This window comes from Asparagus officinalis, chromosome 2 (assembly GCF_001876935.1).
Source record: "Asparagus officinalis chromosome 2, Aspof.V1, whole genome shotgun sequence".
NCBI classification, from domain to species: domain Eukaryota; kingdom Viridiplantae; phylum Streptophyta; class Magnoliopsida; order Asparagales; family Asparagaceae; genus Asparagus; species Asparagus officinalis.
Genome location: NC_033795.1, coordinates 23255956 through 23271608, shown reverse-complemented (window position 1 = coordinate 23271608; position 15653 = coordinate 23255956). Strand labels below are relative to the sequence as shown.

General features: G+C 34.0%; 3 protein-coding genes across 5 annotated transcripts in view; all 3 read right to left on the bottom strand.

Annotated features, from left to right (window-relative positions):
• Positions 1-433, bottom strand: part of LOC109830529 (remorin-like) — a 3045-nt gene extending 2612 nt beyond the window's left edge. The window contains exon 1 of one of the 2 annotated variants that reach the window (XM_020397805.1): positions 68-433. The gene's annotated coding sequence lies outside the window, so the exon portion shown is untranslated. The remainder of the gene's footprint in view (positions 1-67) is intronic. The other variant, XM_020397808.1, reaches the window with a different exon arrangement.
• On the bottom strand, positions 2773-5796 carry LOC109829456 (uncharacterized membrane protein YuiD-like). The gene is made up of 5 exons (XM_020396572.1): positions 5581-5796; positions 4719-4875; positions 4288-4338; positions 3821-3913; positions 2773-3128 (listed from the first exon to the last, which is right to left on the bottom strand). The coding sequence occupies exons 1-5, from the start codon at positions 5739-5741 to the stop codon at positions 3057-3059; spliced, it is 534 nt and encodes a 177-aa protein (XP_020252161.1). The 5' UTR covers positions 5742-5796; the 3' UTR covers positions 2773-3056.
• LOC109830528 overlaps positions 6827-15653 on the bottom strand; it is an 11822-nt gene continuing 2995 nt past the window's right edge. The window contains exons 6-7 of one of the 2 annotated variants that reach the window (XM_020397803.1): positions 13078-14974; positions 6827-7574 (exon numbers count right to left, since the gene is read on the bottom strand). In XM_020397803.1, the coding sequence (XP_020253392.1) occupies positions 7141-7574; positions 13078-14974 (2331 nt within the window). In that variant the 3' untranslated portion in view covers positions 6827-7140. The remainder of the gene's footprint in view (positions 7575-13077; positions 14975-15653) is intronic. The other variant, XM_020397804.1, reaches the window with a different exon arrangement.

Genomic DNA, 15653 nt, shown 5'->3' with positions numbered 1-15653 from the left:
GCTTCTTCCTACAGGTTACAAGTCAAATGTTACACAAATCTCAAGAAACCCATGAACTCAGCTTTACCCAAATGTGGGACTAAACCTCAGACGACTTCAGTCTCCTTCAGCCCAAAACAAAGAGAAACACCGTGAGATCCCCTTTGGTGCCAACAGTGACCAACAAACAAAGAAATATAATTTCTATAATATCCTACGACAGGCTTTTCAACACATGGGCATCGCAGAATAAAGTCACAAGCTCAGCTGGGCATTGCTTAGTCCTTGCGAGATCTCAAGTGGTGAGTGACAGAGAGAGAGATGGAGGTAAAAAGGAGCAAGAAGTCAAAGAAGTGCAAGAGAAGAGAAGAAGAGAGAGAGAGAGAGAGAGAGAGAGAGAGAGAGATCCAAAATGAGCGGTGAAAAGATGAGAATGATCCCACATCGAAAATGGTAAACTTTTCAGCTTCCTACGTAAAATGAAGCAAGTTGTGGAGTGGGACTTTGGGCGTAGGATTGCATTGGAGCAGTAAAAAATATTGTACTGGTTGAGTACTGGCCCTGGTCCCCATTATTAGTGTGCGCAGAGTACACGAGCAAATGCTAGGAAGAGTCACTCTCTCAATGAGAGAGCTATATTTTATCTATTCTTTCTTTGCTTTTTTTTTTTTTTAAATCTTGTTGGAGAAAGAGAGTACATAAATTGATGGAAGAAAATGGGCAGGATCACATGATGCATGAGACCCTATTGAAACTATTTGATCTAGGACGCCCAACAATGGATGATTTTTGTTCAAGACCCTATTGAAACTATTCTATCCAGGATGCAAAACATTGGATGATATTTGTTGAATTATATAACTACTTCCCTCAATTCTCATTGTAATATCCATAATTTTGATCATAGTGACAAGTCCTTTGACTTCTTATCAACATGCTTCTCAACTCCCATTGAAACCTCAGAGTTTTGGTAATTCACGAACTTTGGAGTTGTGGTATATTGACAGAGACTTTTCATATGTGTAATTAAGGCTAAAAGTGAGGAAACATTTAGTCATTCACATGTGATTATGTGTATTAAAATAGCAAAGGATCTGTGCACCAGTTAGGGCATCTCCAACAGCTTCTCTAAAATTTTCTCCAAAATAGAGAAGCAATACTCATATTCTCCAAATTATTTTTACACCAACTCCAACAGCTTCCTCATTTTGAAGAATCTCTTTTTTTTCTCCAAAAATTTGGAGAATGCTGCAGATTTGGGGAAGCTTCCCCATTTTTTCTCCTCCATCCCTATTTTGGGGAATGAGATGGGGAATCTGTTGGACCAAAAATCTAACTATATTCTCCAAAAGTGGGAAATGAGGAAGCTGTTGGAGATGTTACTAGACACACTTAAAGCAAACAAAACAACCCCTAAAATAAGTTTCTTCCCGCAATTCTTGCATTTGCTCACGTGTAAGGCAATACATTAAATAACCTGAAGTTAATAATAAGGGGAAAAAAAAGATTATTACATTGAATCTCCACCTTAATTTTCAAAAGGTTAATATATAGTAGTTAAAAAACCAGCTTAAGTTTCCTCTTGATTTACTCCTGGCTTGCTGCTGCAAGAATACAACATTGAAGACAAGAACAGCTCTCCTGCATCCAATAACAAAACGCAACAGAACACTGATTGATTTATAGCTGTAAGCAATTGACGTTTGATCTCTGTAGGGAACAGTGTCGGTGTTTTCTCTCTCCCCTACAACTATCACAATCTTGAGCCCTCGCTGCAAGAACAATGGGGAGCAAAGCATTGCTTCCATCTTTGGACACTAGCCAAGTTTTCAGAGCCAAATCATTGGTTGCACATTACTGTATTCAAATACTACGAGCACATATATACTGCAAAGGGAAATTTCCTCATATTATGTTTCTATATATTGGAGTACATATAATTGTCAATATCCTGTTTCTACTTTTTTTTTGTGGCATCCAAGTAGTCAACTTGATAGAAATTGAAATGGATGGATCAAACTGTCACCTTAGCGCGAATCTTAATAAGTATTGGGGTTAATCCTGGAAAAAAAAACCTTATGTGGATTTAAATTCAGAGACACCGTATAATTTTTAAATAAAGGTCATATTTGTATGGGTTTTCTCGATGTATATAAATCCCCCAAATCTTCAATATTTTGCAATCAATCCCGCAAATCTTTAAGTATTTTGAATTTGTTTCCCCACTCTTTTCATATTTTTGAAATCGATCTTAAAAATCTTTTGAATGTTTTGAAATTAACCCCACTAGTTAGCACCACTTTGTAAGATTTGGGGGACTAACTTAAAAGTATGAAGATTTGGGGGATTAATTTCAAAATGCTTAAAGATTTGACGTACTAATTTCAAAATATGAAGATTTGGGGAACTAATTTCGAAAAACCCCTATTTATATTGAACTTAAAACCTTTGTTATCTATCCCTCTTGTTAGTTACCAAGTACGGATAGACGCCCTGAGTGATTTTCTTTTTTTTTGAAACTCTTAAAAGAGTTAAAAAAATTCAAGCGCGGATCCGTTAGCCTTAAAACCCAATCAAGAGTAATTCTAATTAGACAATTTGCATGGTGCTTTCTTTCACTCTCATTCAGAACATGTAAGAGAATTTGCTGAAGAGATGTAATTTTATTTTTATTATCCAATAGGTGATTTCTGAGTGGTTTTCACATTGTTGAAGCAGTTTAAAAAAAAAAGCACGTATTACCAACAAATGGTAAATGTTATCATCCATTAAACTCTTCACTTGCTAAGAATATGAACAATGCATTAGCATTATTTGCCATAAGGCATGTAAAGAATTGTTATTTACATTAGTAAAATTGACTGATACATATACTCAACTAAAACTTGGCCACTGAAAAATTTTATCATCGAAACGGCGTATCCTCTAACCTGCCCAATTACAGGGTCAAAAACATATACAATCGGTATTAATCACAAAAATCACAGTGTAGTTCAAGGTGAAGCTAGGTTTTTTCCTACTCCGAAATACCGGCAGTCTGAGTGTATCAAGTATCCTTGCCAAGCAAAGAATGAAGATTAATTCAAACCAGTGTGTATCAAGTATCCGAAAACAGCTATAACTATACCAAGAATTGAACCAGCAACAACCTGAAAGATATCGAGAAAACATAAACACTCCATCCACATAACAGTAAACAAAAATATAATTTTTTTGGGGTATAAATATAAAATATCCATAATATTTTCGAATTCTTGATACAAGGCAAATGAATGAGAGCAATTCACATCAATTAACTTTCTATCGTTGGATTATGATTGAATTTGTGAATAATCAAAATCTCTCTAATCCAATTTAGTTAGCAGTCATGAAATCAGGTCATGTAAAGAGAGAAAAGAGAGAGAGAGAGAGAGAGAGAGAGAGTGCACAATGTTTTAACATTTGCTTGACAATAAGAAGCTGTTATTAATTTACATGTATCATTGTGGGGTGCAAACTACATTTGTTACAACTCATCAGCGTAGTTTATGAACAAGATACCAATTGTGTGTAATTTTTGTTATTAAAAAAAATACTTGTCTGAGGTTTATTATATATTTTCTGCAGTTACTTTGTTTAATAAACTGGATTTCAACATGTGTAATATGATGTAAACAATGTTAACAAGGAAAGTGCTTTGTCAAGTAATGGATAATAGATGACATGCATATACACATACTAAATATACATTAATAGAAGATCTAGGCCTAAAGAACCATGCAAAACCTTAAAAAAAATTCAATTTCCTATTCAACTTATTGCAATATTAGACTTATATAAAACAAATGATATATTGATAAACCTGTAATGGAGTATGGCCGAGAAGTTCACGTAGAGGTCCTGTTTCTGCAAGAGGATGTTCTGCTGGTAGTTCATATACAATTTGATTTAGTACCTGAAGTCAATCAGCATTGAGATAACGAAAACAGATTAGTACTTATATATCACAGATATAGACAATAAATAAGAAAATCAATTTTCCTTTACAATCCAACCCGATTCACTGATTTTGAGAATTTCCATTTCTATAACTTTTCAGATATCAATTTTCATCTTAGCACAGAAAACAGAGAAGGAGCATGTGTAAGAGCTCTTTTATGTTTTGACTTTACAAGTGCTTATACTTCGCATACTTAAGATCGAAAGTCATTACTCTATATATTTCTAAGATGTTTTCAAAATCCAGTGTCATTATGAAATCAATTTGAGTTATAACTCCAAAGCATTATCCAGAAGCTAACATTTCACTCTCATGATGTTAAAACATACCGCTGCCTGCTTTCCAGCATGCAAACGAACCCCAAAAGAATCATACATTACCTGGCATGTGAAAAATGAAAACACGGAAAAATTAGTTCACTCTAAATATGAAATTTGAGAGAATAGGCTCTTCTTTTACAAATTAAAACTAATCATGCAAAATTTGTTAGCATGAGTTTGAATCTGACAAACTGATATAAACAAAATCGATCTAATAATTTCTAGTGAAGGATACAAGTTATTCTGAAAATGACACTAATTCAATCTAGTTTCTAAATAGATATAGGAAGCACACGGTCTTATGTCTAAATTTATATGGAATTAGCACGATTATTGATTGGCATCATATTTGTGAAAAATGATAAGCCAAAATTTCACCTTATCAAGAATTCTTCAAGTTCATGAATATTTGAGAGAAAACCAACCAAATTTGTGCTTACCACGCATGCTACTATCATTGCGACGGCAAATACAGAACCATCAAATCCCTGTTGACAACCGATAGCTACTGCCAGAGCTGTAACTGTCGATGAATGAGAAGAAGGCATCCCTCCGGAAGCAATAAATTGCATTATATCCCATCGTCTCTCCTTGTACCTGCATTTCTTGGTCAAATTATAACCCTTAAAAGAACTAGCTAATAATACTATGAATTAATACTATGAAGCTGACGTCTTGTTTTGGGACGATTTTTCTAAAATTCATCCCCAGATGAACTTTTTCGTTCATTTGCTGTTTATGCCTCCTTTTCTTTCATGCATGAAAAGATGCACATATCTGCAGACTGTGCACGTTATATTTCTATGTAGATATAAGAGTGGCACCTATTGAAATCCTTTAAATATTTTATTTTCACATTACAAACTTTTGTTTTCATCTTTCCTCCCTTCCTTCAGTTCTTCTTTTTCTTCTCAGCCAGATATATTCAACACTTGAAGTCAAGGTGGTTGATTGCTATCAAATCCACTTTAAAGGTAGTTTCTTTATTAATTGAACTTCAAAGGTGACCTTTCACCCTGTTTCAAAGGTGGTTTCTACAAAAATCCCCCCAAAAAGTAGTGAAACTGATTCATCATTTCAAACCATTTAAATCCTTAAGTTTTGCTTTGAAATCCTACGTCGAAGCAAATTCATCTACAATATATAACCACACAAGAATCCTAAATATCTATATTTCAAGATCATTTATTGATCAAACATTGTAAACCACGTTCGAAACAAAATAACAATATCAGCAGACCTTAAAAAATCTTAAGAGGAGGGGGATAAAAAGAAAAGAGAAGAAAAGAAAAGAAAATGTACCAAGTGGTGAAGAACTTGATGGATTGGGCGAGGGCAAAGGCGAAAACAGCAGTGATGAGAGGGTAATTGTGAAATATCGAGAAATAGAAAATTGAGCTTGATGATGATGAAGAGGGGGTAGAATTTATTGAAGGAGACCCCGACTCGCCCATCATCCTCATATTTCCTGATTCTCCTTCTTCTTTTCTATTTATTTTTTTTTAATTTCTTTTTTATTTTTTCTGCAGAAAGAAAGAGATTTGGATTTGTTCAGAGACTTAAATAGAGGCCAATGATTTTAGAAGGATGCTATACATAGGGAGGAAGTTAACGGTTGTTTTTTTGTTTCTTCTGTTGGATGGTTAGGAGTAAAACATTACTTTTTTTTTAATTTGTTGAAAGAGAGGAATGTGCTAGCTTGGGATGTTTCAGGATCATAAAAAGGGATTATTCTTTGAAAACCAGCCAACTTGTTAGTAACTTATTCATCCTCTGAGGACTCCTTTATAAACAATAAAGAAAGGGTAAAAAAAATAGCATTTTCGTTTTCTACAATAAAGAAATTGGATCTTTTGAGCTTCAATCATCTGACCAAAGGAACTTAGTTTATCTGCGTTCTTGCTTGTAGTGGATAGGATCAAGAGACAATTTTCACACTCCAGACTTCCCTCTACAAGAGAAGAAAGAAAAGAAAAGTTTATGGGGGCAGACTCCGAGAAAATGGCAATTCATGAAAATCTTATGTGAATGATTGGATGGGCAAAAGAATGTACAAATTAGCTAATAAACTCATAATACTGAAATTTCCTTTTTCTAAAAGGAATTTCAAATTTCATTGTTATCTCTTCGGTGCACTTAATTGTTTGTTCTGAATTTACTTTTCAACACAAATGAAAAACCAATATTATGATTCTTTTCAAAATATTGGTTCATACAACTAATTTGGTATCACAGCAAATGAAGAGGAGAAAAGGGTTATTAAGATCCGCTTCATACAACTAAATTTTTTTTAATCAATAAAACAGTTATCATAACATCTCAAGTACCAATTGCTAGTTATAAATAAAAGTTGCTGCTACTGAAATCTTCCAGTTTCCAGCACGTAGAGACTCTAAAAGACAGCTTCCAGAACAAACAAGCATGAATTACCACCAAAAAGAGTACGTCATCAGGACTTGCATCGTGATTATTCAAAAACTAACAGATAAAGAGAATCAAGCTCCAAACATTTCCAACGCAAACATAACACATCTCAGACGCATAAGACTATTGAAAAGCCATACATAATTGATTACTGAAAAGGATTTACAAAAGAATAGCTCAAACTGCAACCATTCTCTCCAAACAAAATAATACAGCAGCAGCATTACAAAGCCAGACACAAAAAAGGATTTCGAAAAAGAAACAGAAAAAGAAAAGGGGGGGCCTCTGCAACCTCCCAGGGGACTACAATTTTACAATCACCATACCAGCAAGTGATATTTTCTTACAAATAAATCAGATGGATACGTATATATGCTAAGTACAAAGGAGAATTTGTCAGATGATAAATATGTCAAATGCATTGTGGAAAGCCTTTATCTACATCACAGTGCAATTGCACTTGGATTCCAATTTCGGGGGCTTTATACTATCAGGAGCGTTGTTCGAGATATTTTCAGCATTTGCAGGTAGTTTCGATGATTCCTGGATAATCACATTGTTTCCTGACTCTTTCAGCGGTGACTTGGTCGGAGTTTCTAGCTTCTTTCTTTTGAATTTTTGGGATTTTGGTGTATTTTTAGTGGGAGACTTTCTTGAGTCCTTTTGGTCAACAGAGTTTCCTAATAGTGCGACTGTTGGCCTCAAAGGCTCTAAAGGCACCACAGCCTCCTTCTCCATTCCAATGGTTGCAGCTTTGTAGGCAATGTCATGAATTATCGAACTGCAGAAAAGTATGGTGTCAGTTGCTTCTGCAAGTGTCAAGCTTCTCAATGTGTGTCCTCTTGGACCTTCGACTATCACAGTTGACTCTTCTGCCAAATAAGCATGTTCAAATTAGACAACAAATATAATCTTTAATTTTAGTTTTATACTTTTATTGAAAACTCAAAGCAAAATATTTATTCTTCACCAGTCATGAAAATAAGAATGTAATGTAAGTTAGATTAATAGCTCACTTAATTTTGCAGCCTGAATTAAGTTAAAATGAAATTTACATGAAGCAATTGCATTCATGATCAAGTCAGGAAATTTCTCATATTAAAGCTATTAGGGATGCCAATATCAGGACTACTGGCTTTAACCTAATCAAAGGCTTATGAGCACCACTAATTTGCAACAAGTTGTAATGGAGTTTGGATCAAACAAGTTTCATGTGATGACATGATGTTACAGAGGAGTTTTCAGTAATCTGACACCATAAAGTTTAAAATTTATGAGTAAAAATAAAGAAAGAAAAGGACAAAAAGAAATTTTGCGCAGAGTATGTCTTGGTCATTAAAAGAATTCTTTGAAATTTGATGCATTCACAACACAATGATATTTCCATGTGGAAGAGAGTGGAAACAGAGTTCAGAATTTTCCATTTCAAGCGCTCTTGAAATTCTAAGGTCTCAACGAGAATAAGCCCGACGCAAGAAGAATGCAAAGAAATTGACCAATTACAAGAAAGTAAGAACAATTAGAAGAAAGGATACTTAGAGTGAAACCATCAAAGACAACCACATCAGAGGTGTGAAACAATTGGGTCTGGAATTTCATTGCAAACAGATAGTGAGCTATCACTTCATTTAGGGGGAGTTTGGTAGCTTGTCACTGGAGTAGTTGCAACACCAGTAGCATGCAACTGGATCAAATTTGTCTAGTTACAAGCATTTATTTTGTTGCAACCCATGGTCAAATATTATTTTTTAAAAATTTTCAATAATATTTTTTCAAAAAAATACTTTATTTCTAAAAAAATTATGGAAAAGATTTATTTTTTAAAGAAATTCATTTACAAAACTATATTTTTACCAAAAATTTATTTTTAAAAATTATTTAATTTTAAAAAATATTTTATTTTTTTAAATATAATTCCTTTAATAAAATATTATTTTAAAAATATTCTCTTACGAAAATTTTAAAAAAAATTTAAAAGTCAATTTACTTAATAATAAAAACCATTATTTTTTAAAAAATAAATATTAAAAAGTGTGAAAAGAATTAATAACTTTAATAATTTATTAATAGTTACAGTTGAGTTCTTCTCCACTGCAAAATGGTGTCCCCTTCTACCCTACTGAAACAAAAACAAACAAAAACCCAGTTCATTTTGGAAAAGAAGACTGACAATGGTGTTAACAAGAAAATGTCGGGTTGGAACTTCCAACATATATCAATTTCAAACATTATTCTAAACCTCAATTTTAAGATGAGATGATGAATTCTCTTTAGATGTTTAGACTTAAAATTGAGTGTTTCTCTTCACTGGAAGAGTTTGACACAAAGGCATAATCAAGTCCGCAAGAACAGTGAAGTTTTACATTCTAATCTCCTACTTCATGGCCTATGTACTGAGAGGGCTTCTTTTCTGGTCCACAATTTAGAGGAATTTTAGGGCTGTCTCATTTAGGGGGCGTTTGGTTGCATGCAACTATAGCTGCAATGCAAGTGTTACTTGCATGCAACTGAGACGTTAGAACTCTTCCTACATGCAATTACAATTGCAATTGTTCGGTTCAAAATTTAAATTTTGCAACTTGCAGTTGCAGCTGTTTGATTTTGTTTGTAGCTTTACACATGCAACTTATTTTTTTTACCATTAATAAATTATTAAAGTTATTAATTCTTTTCACACTTTTTAATAAATATTTTAAAATAACATTTTATGAAAGAAATTATTTTTAAATATTTTTAAAATAAAATAATTTTGTAAAGTAATTTTTTGGTAAAACTATAGTTTTGTAAATGAATTTCATGAAAAAATAGATCTTTCCCACAAATTATTTTAAAAATAAAGTTTTTTTGAAAACATATTATTGAAATTTTTTAAAAATAATATTTTAAAAAGTACAATTGTATTCAAGGAAAATATTATTTTTTAGAAACATAATACCTTTTCAATTTATTTTTTCATATACTTTTTAAAATTAGTTTTTTCAAGAATATTTCCAAAAAAATAATATTTCTTCAAAAAAGTTTTTTTAAGAAATGTTTTTCTTAGAGATAATATTTTTCTTAAAAATAATATACTTTAAAAAATAATATATTTTAGGAAAACATATAATTTTAAAAAATAGTATACTATTTTAAAAATAATATATTACTTTAAAACAATATACTACTTTAAAAATATATTATTTTTAAGAAAATTATATTATTTTAGAAAATAATATATTTTTCAAAAAAATGTTTCTTAAAAAATAATACTTTTTGAAAAATATTATTTTATGAAAAAATAACATGTTATCAAAAATAAAAGTTTTCAAAAGAATAACATTTTTATTTTTCTAGAATAATAATATGTTTTCAAATAATTATATTTTAAAACATTATTATTTTAAAAAAATTATCTTATAAAAATATTTTTAAGATACTACTTTCAGAAAAAACATTTTTTAGGATAAATATTTTTAAATAACTTTTTTATAAACTTCTTTGAAGAAATTATTATAACAATATTTTAAAAACATTATTTTAAATCTTTAATGAATTTCTTTTTTAAATATTATGTAATGATTTTGATTTTCAATAAATTTGGGTCTGTTGCAATTAAGTTGCAACTGTTACTTGCAGTTGCGATCATTTTTGACATATGTCATATGTTGCAACTAAATGTTGTTTTGCAACTATGAGTTCACAAAACAAACGCTTGTAACTGAAAAAATTTGACCCAGTTGCATGCAACTAGAGTTGCAACCATTCTAGATACAAGCTACCAAACTCCCCTTTATTATTTAGCACATTGCAATTTATGAGAAATTCAGATGAATCCTTTTGAGGTTGCTAAACGCTCTTAACTAATCCCTATAAAGCCTTGAACTTCAAATGGATTTTATTTACTAAAAAACTAATAAGTGGTTGAGTAAGAGGTAATAACTTAGTAAAATACAGTAACTTAGACTTTAGGGTCTTAAATATAGTTCTGTAACTGAATGTTTATCCGTGGTGAACATTCATTCTCTCATAGCTCGCACATTGTAACGAGCACTTTCCTCTTTTATTTGAGGAAATAAACTCTTCACTATGCAGATGTTCGCTGATAAGAAAGATTTGGGGAGTAAGGCTGTGACATCCCACCGACCCAAAGTTATAGTCCCACATCAGTGAGGGAATAAGATAATTAAAGCTTTATATAGTGAAGCTAAAAACTCAAGTGTAACATCGGCTAGTCGATTTTAACAGTGGTTTGAGCCAAATAGCACGTTACACTCTGTGGGTCCCACGGTTAGCACGCGCCAACGGACCCGCAGACCCGGGACGTGACAAAATGGTATTAGAGAAGTTGTCAGTCGGAAATGTGAAACTAAGTGCTATACGGGACTAAGTGCTACACTGTGTGGTGGGAGACACCTCTAGAGCCCGTAGGATGTACCTCTAGAGTCCACATCGCCTGATAGCCTGGGATGTGCTAATTATCATGTCGCGATGAGGACGTCGCCTTTGTAAGGTAGGGTAAATGTGACATCCCACTGATCCAAAGTTATAGTCCCACATCGGTGAGAGAATAAGATATTTAAAGGTTTATATAGTGAAGCCAAAAACTCAAGTGTAACATCGACTAGTCATTTTGGCAGTGGTTTGAGCCAAATAGCACGTTACACTCGGTGGGCCCCATGGCTCGCACGCGCCAAAGGGCCCGCAGGCTCGGGGCGTGACAAAGGCAGTAGCTCATGACTGACTTTGCTTTCAACTGTGGAATGTGGACTAAAACAACTTTGAAATTAATATTTTAATTCTGTTTATTTCTTTCCTTTTTATGTGGGCAGTCCCAACATCATAAAGTAGTTACTCCGGAAGATACTCTGTTCATTTTTTAATGACATTGCATGTTAGATATTATTAGTATTTAGATTTAGTAGATATTATGAGATATGGTGAGATGTGATTGGATATGATTTTAACTCATACCTATTTTGCACTATCCTCCTAATTTCAATTTAAGAGAGATTAGGGTTAGATGGATAAGAATTTGTCTTCTCTCATTCTATAGATAGTATCAGAACCTACTCGATCCTAGCAATTTTTTCCATCTTTCTAGACCTCGAGGTTGTCGAGGGGGTTTTGCGTGGCTTTTAGGCTCCCCTTGACAGCTACGGCAACATCTTCTGTGGTTTCAATAACATCTTTGATTTCTACATCATTTGTTTACTAAATCTTTATTGAACCTCAATAAAAAGGCTCTACTCTGGAAAAAAACCTAACCCCAAAAAGGAAAAAGCACTATTCAGCACGGAACTGTTCATCGATGAACAGTAAGACACGTATAGTGTCATCGTGAACTGTTTCGCTCTTCACCATCTCCCGATGGTTGGATGCAAAAGCACGTAGTTAATTTCGACGTTGCTTCTCTAACTGACTCGTCTAGGGTTTCTTTTTACTGGCTGACCCGCCTACAATTTCTTTCTACCGGCTAACCCGTCTAGGACTATCTCCTACTAGCTGACCCGTCTAGGATTACTTTCTATTGGCTGATCCGCCTAGGATTACTCTCTATTGGCTAACCCGCCTAGGGTTTCTACTAACTGTTACTATACTTTTCTGATTGTTGATACCTACAAGTATTTCGGACAAAAATGTCATCGTCAAAGCTCTTGCAACCAGCTGTTTTATTTCGATTTGTAACAAGTTGGACATATATAGTAATATATGCTCCAGCTTGAGGGGGGTGTTAAATATTATTGATATTTAGATTTAGAAGATATTATGAGATATTATTGACATATTGTGAGATGTGATGAGATATGATTTTATTTCATACCTATTTTGTAATATCCTCTTAATCTCTATTTAAGACAGGTTAGGGTTAAATGGATAAGAACTTTGCCTTCTCTAGCTTCTCTACACTGCACTCTAGCTTCTCTACACTGCAAATATGTATAATGATGTCATACTAACATAAATAACATTTTCTGCACAGAAAGGTCACATCATACTAAATTGAGCATTGAGGTCATCATACTAAATTGAGCATTGAGGTCATGCCACTACGGATTATCAAAAAGTTATATATCTGCTCCATGTGGATTCCACTATAGCATTACTTAAAATGGGAAACACCAATACATTATCCATAAATCTGAAGTTAGAGCTAAATTTATACCTGTAAAGTCATTTTGTAAAAGCAACCATCAACATTGTTTCAACCACAGCATGCCATGTTGTTTTTCAAGCACAGACCATAACAATAATTACCAGCATAAGAGTTGAAAAATTAGCATATTTAACGCGAGAACCATTTGAATAACAGAACAAGCAAAGGTAGAAAATGTAAATAAACATATTAGTCAATAGAAGAGAAGACAGTGCTAAAAATTTAAGATACAAACTTCATACCTTGGGTACCATGAGCACAATCATCGAGATCAGATTCCAAAACAGAAACAAGCACACCTTTCTCAGATATTGTGGAAGCAGAATGTTCATGAAATACCTCCACTTCGCTTGGATTATTGGCAGGTTCACACTCAATTTGCAGATCTTGAAAACTATCATGATTATTTCTTGATTCTAAAATAACAAGTGAGGAGCTATTTGTGACAGCATCAGACACATCACTTTGACAAGAAGGATCATTCAGCAAACTTTGTTCCAAAATCATTAAAGAATCTGGAATGCTGTTGGATACTTCTACATCTAGAGAACTCCTTTTGTTCTCTCTCCCGGGACCTTCATCAGCATTTATCCTTGAAAGGCAGTCTTCATCTTTTAGATTATCTACTTCTAAAGTTTCAGAATAATGTCTTTCCATGTGACTCAACAACTGAGCATCATACGTGTCTTTTCCAACAAAACAGTCAGCACTAATATGAGCATCACTATCACCAAAATCTGCCCTGCAAGATGAGAGATTTGCAGCACTCATATTTGTTCGGTCTGAAGAACCATCAAGCTCTGCAGTAAGTAAACCTGATTTTTGCAAAGGATCATTTTCTATCCCCTTCAGAGGACTATTAAAGTTCCATTCAATTTCATTTTCGGTAGGAACTGATGATTCATAGGCATTAATTGCAAGATCAGAATATGATCCACTGCACTGAGATTTTGCATCTGTATCACTTCTCACACTCTCCATTTCGCTTTTCCTGCAGCTAATTTGACATCGAATGTGAGCCTCTATTTGTCTGGATGATCCCAGATCCACCGATGAAGAAGGAGAAAAACTATCTTGCCCAATGCTCTTTCTCAATACACTTGTATCATCCCTTGCAAAAGAAGAATCACCATAAAGTATATTTGTCACGGAAAAAGCCCTGGATTGCACAACAGGCCACTTGCTACCACTCGATTGCTGCAATAGAAGTGCAGATATTCCTGTGCCCTCAGCATTGTTGATCCTATGACTAGGATATAAAGTGGGTTCTGTCTGTTCAAATTTATTTCCATTATCAGAGTGGGTAGAACATCCATCTAGCTTTCTCTCTAGTTGCTGGTTAAAAGGGTGTGATTCTGATTGATCCACCATCGATTGAACAGGACAACTTTTATCCAGGCAACTAAGCCCTTCTTCAGTTTTGTTTTCATGATGACCTAGGATAACTTTGCCATTGCTCCTTTCAGGCAATTGATGAACACCAACAGTAAGCTGCATTTCTTTTGCCGTTACACCCATTCCAGTGGTCACTTCGGATTCAACTGTCTGAGCCAGCATTGGATGTAATGAAGGTTCTCCTTCAGCTAAGAGCCCATCTACCTCCGTGCAATCTTGGCAAAGCTTTACATTCCCGTCGACTCCCAAAACAGGGAACCGTGTTCCACATTGAGAGCAAATTTCCATATTTTCACGAACATCATTTATATATGAATCACCAGAGGTAGATTCAACAACAGTTGTGCAAGTTACACCACGGAAGTTAACCCCAGAACCTTCAAATTCAGGTGCATCATTTCTGTTAGAAATATACGTATCAGAGCTTCTAGAAATGCTAAGAGGATTTCCTGCATGCGACTCTTGACCAGTATCTTCAATTGTTTCATCCACCTTATCAAAGATAAACACTTCTTCTTGGGTATCAGGATCATGTGTTCTTTCCCACTGATCATGTTCACCACCCTCCATATCAGGTGCAATAATGGCACCTCGATCAGTGCTTGCATTGGTGCTCGTTGTGAACGAAGAATTTCTAGAGAACATAGGCCGATATGTATTATTTGCTTTTCCAACATAAAAGGTGGATGAAGGAACACTTGATACAAGTGGTCGGAACATGTTTTGAGGAGTCTTTCGCTGATCCTGGAGAGACATAAAGCACAAACATGACATGAAACTATGAGTGTTAATGGCATGCCGCATATAAATTTAATTAGATCTACTTCTTGCATAAAAGGCAAGAAAACATATATGATTATGATCCTACAGAAGTATAAAACAGGAATGTCTGGGCGAGCATGATAAGGATGTCAATGGCATGTGATGACTAGACAATTTTCTTGCGTGGATGACACAATAAAACAAATCACTTTTACTTCCCTCACACTGAAAACTCTGATACTACAAACAGAAAGAAAGAAAATAAGAGCTAGAATCTGGTATCAGGAAACTTCAAAGAAATTAAGAAAATATCTTACATCTACATCAAGCTAAGTTTCTTTCCGAAGCGGAAATGGTCTCCTTACCTCTTCTGCTCAGTAGAATATTAAGAAACACAAGCTACAAATTTTAATGCCTGAGACTCAGTCAGGTCAAACTAGCCACAAACAGAGAGAAGAAAGAAAACAAGGTATTGAGGGTGCAATGTACTGAATCAAGAAACATTGAGGCATTGCATTGCTCCACATGTAGAATAAATATTACAATATTATCATATATTAATCATCAGTATATTATGAGATTATGATCATTTTTACTGCTCCATTTCGTCAAATTTCATCCTTCCCAGAATTCGGCTTTCACAATTTTGTTCGGCAATGAT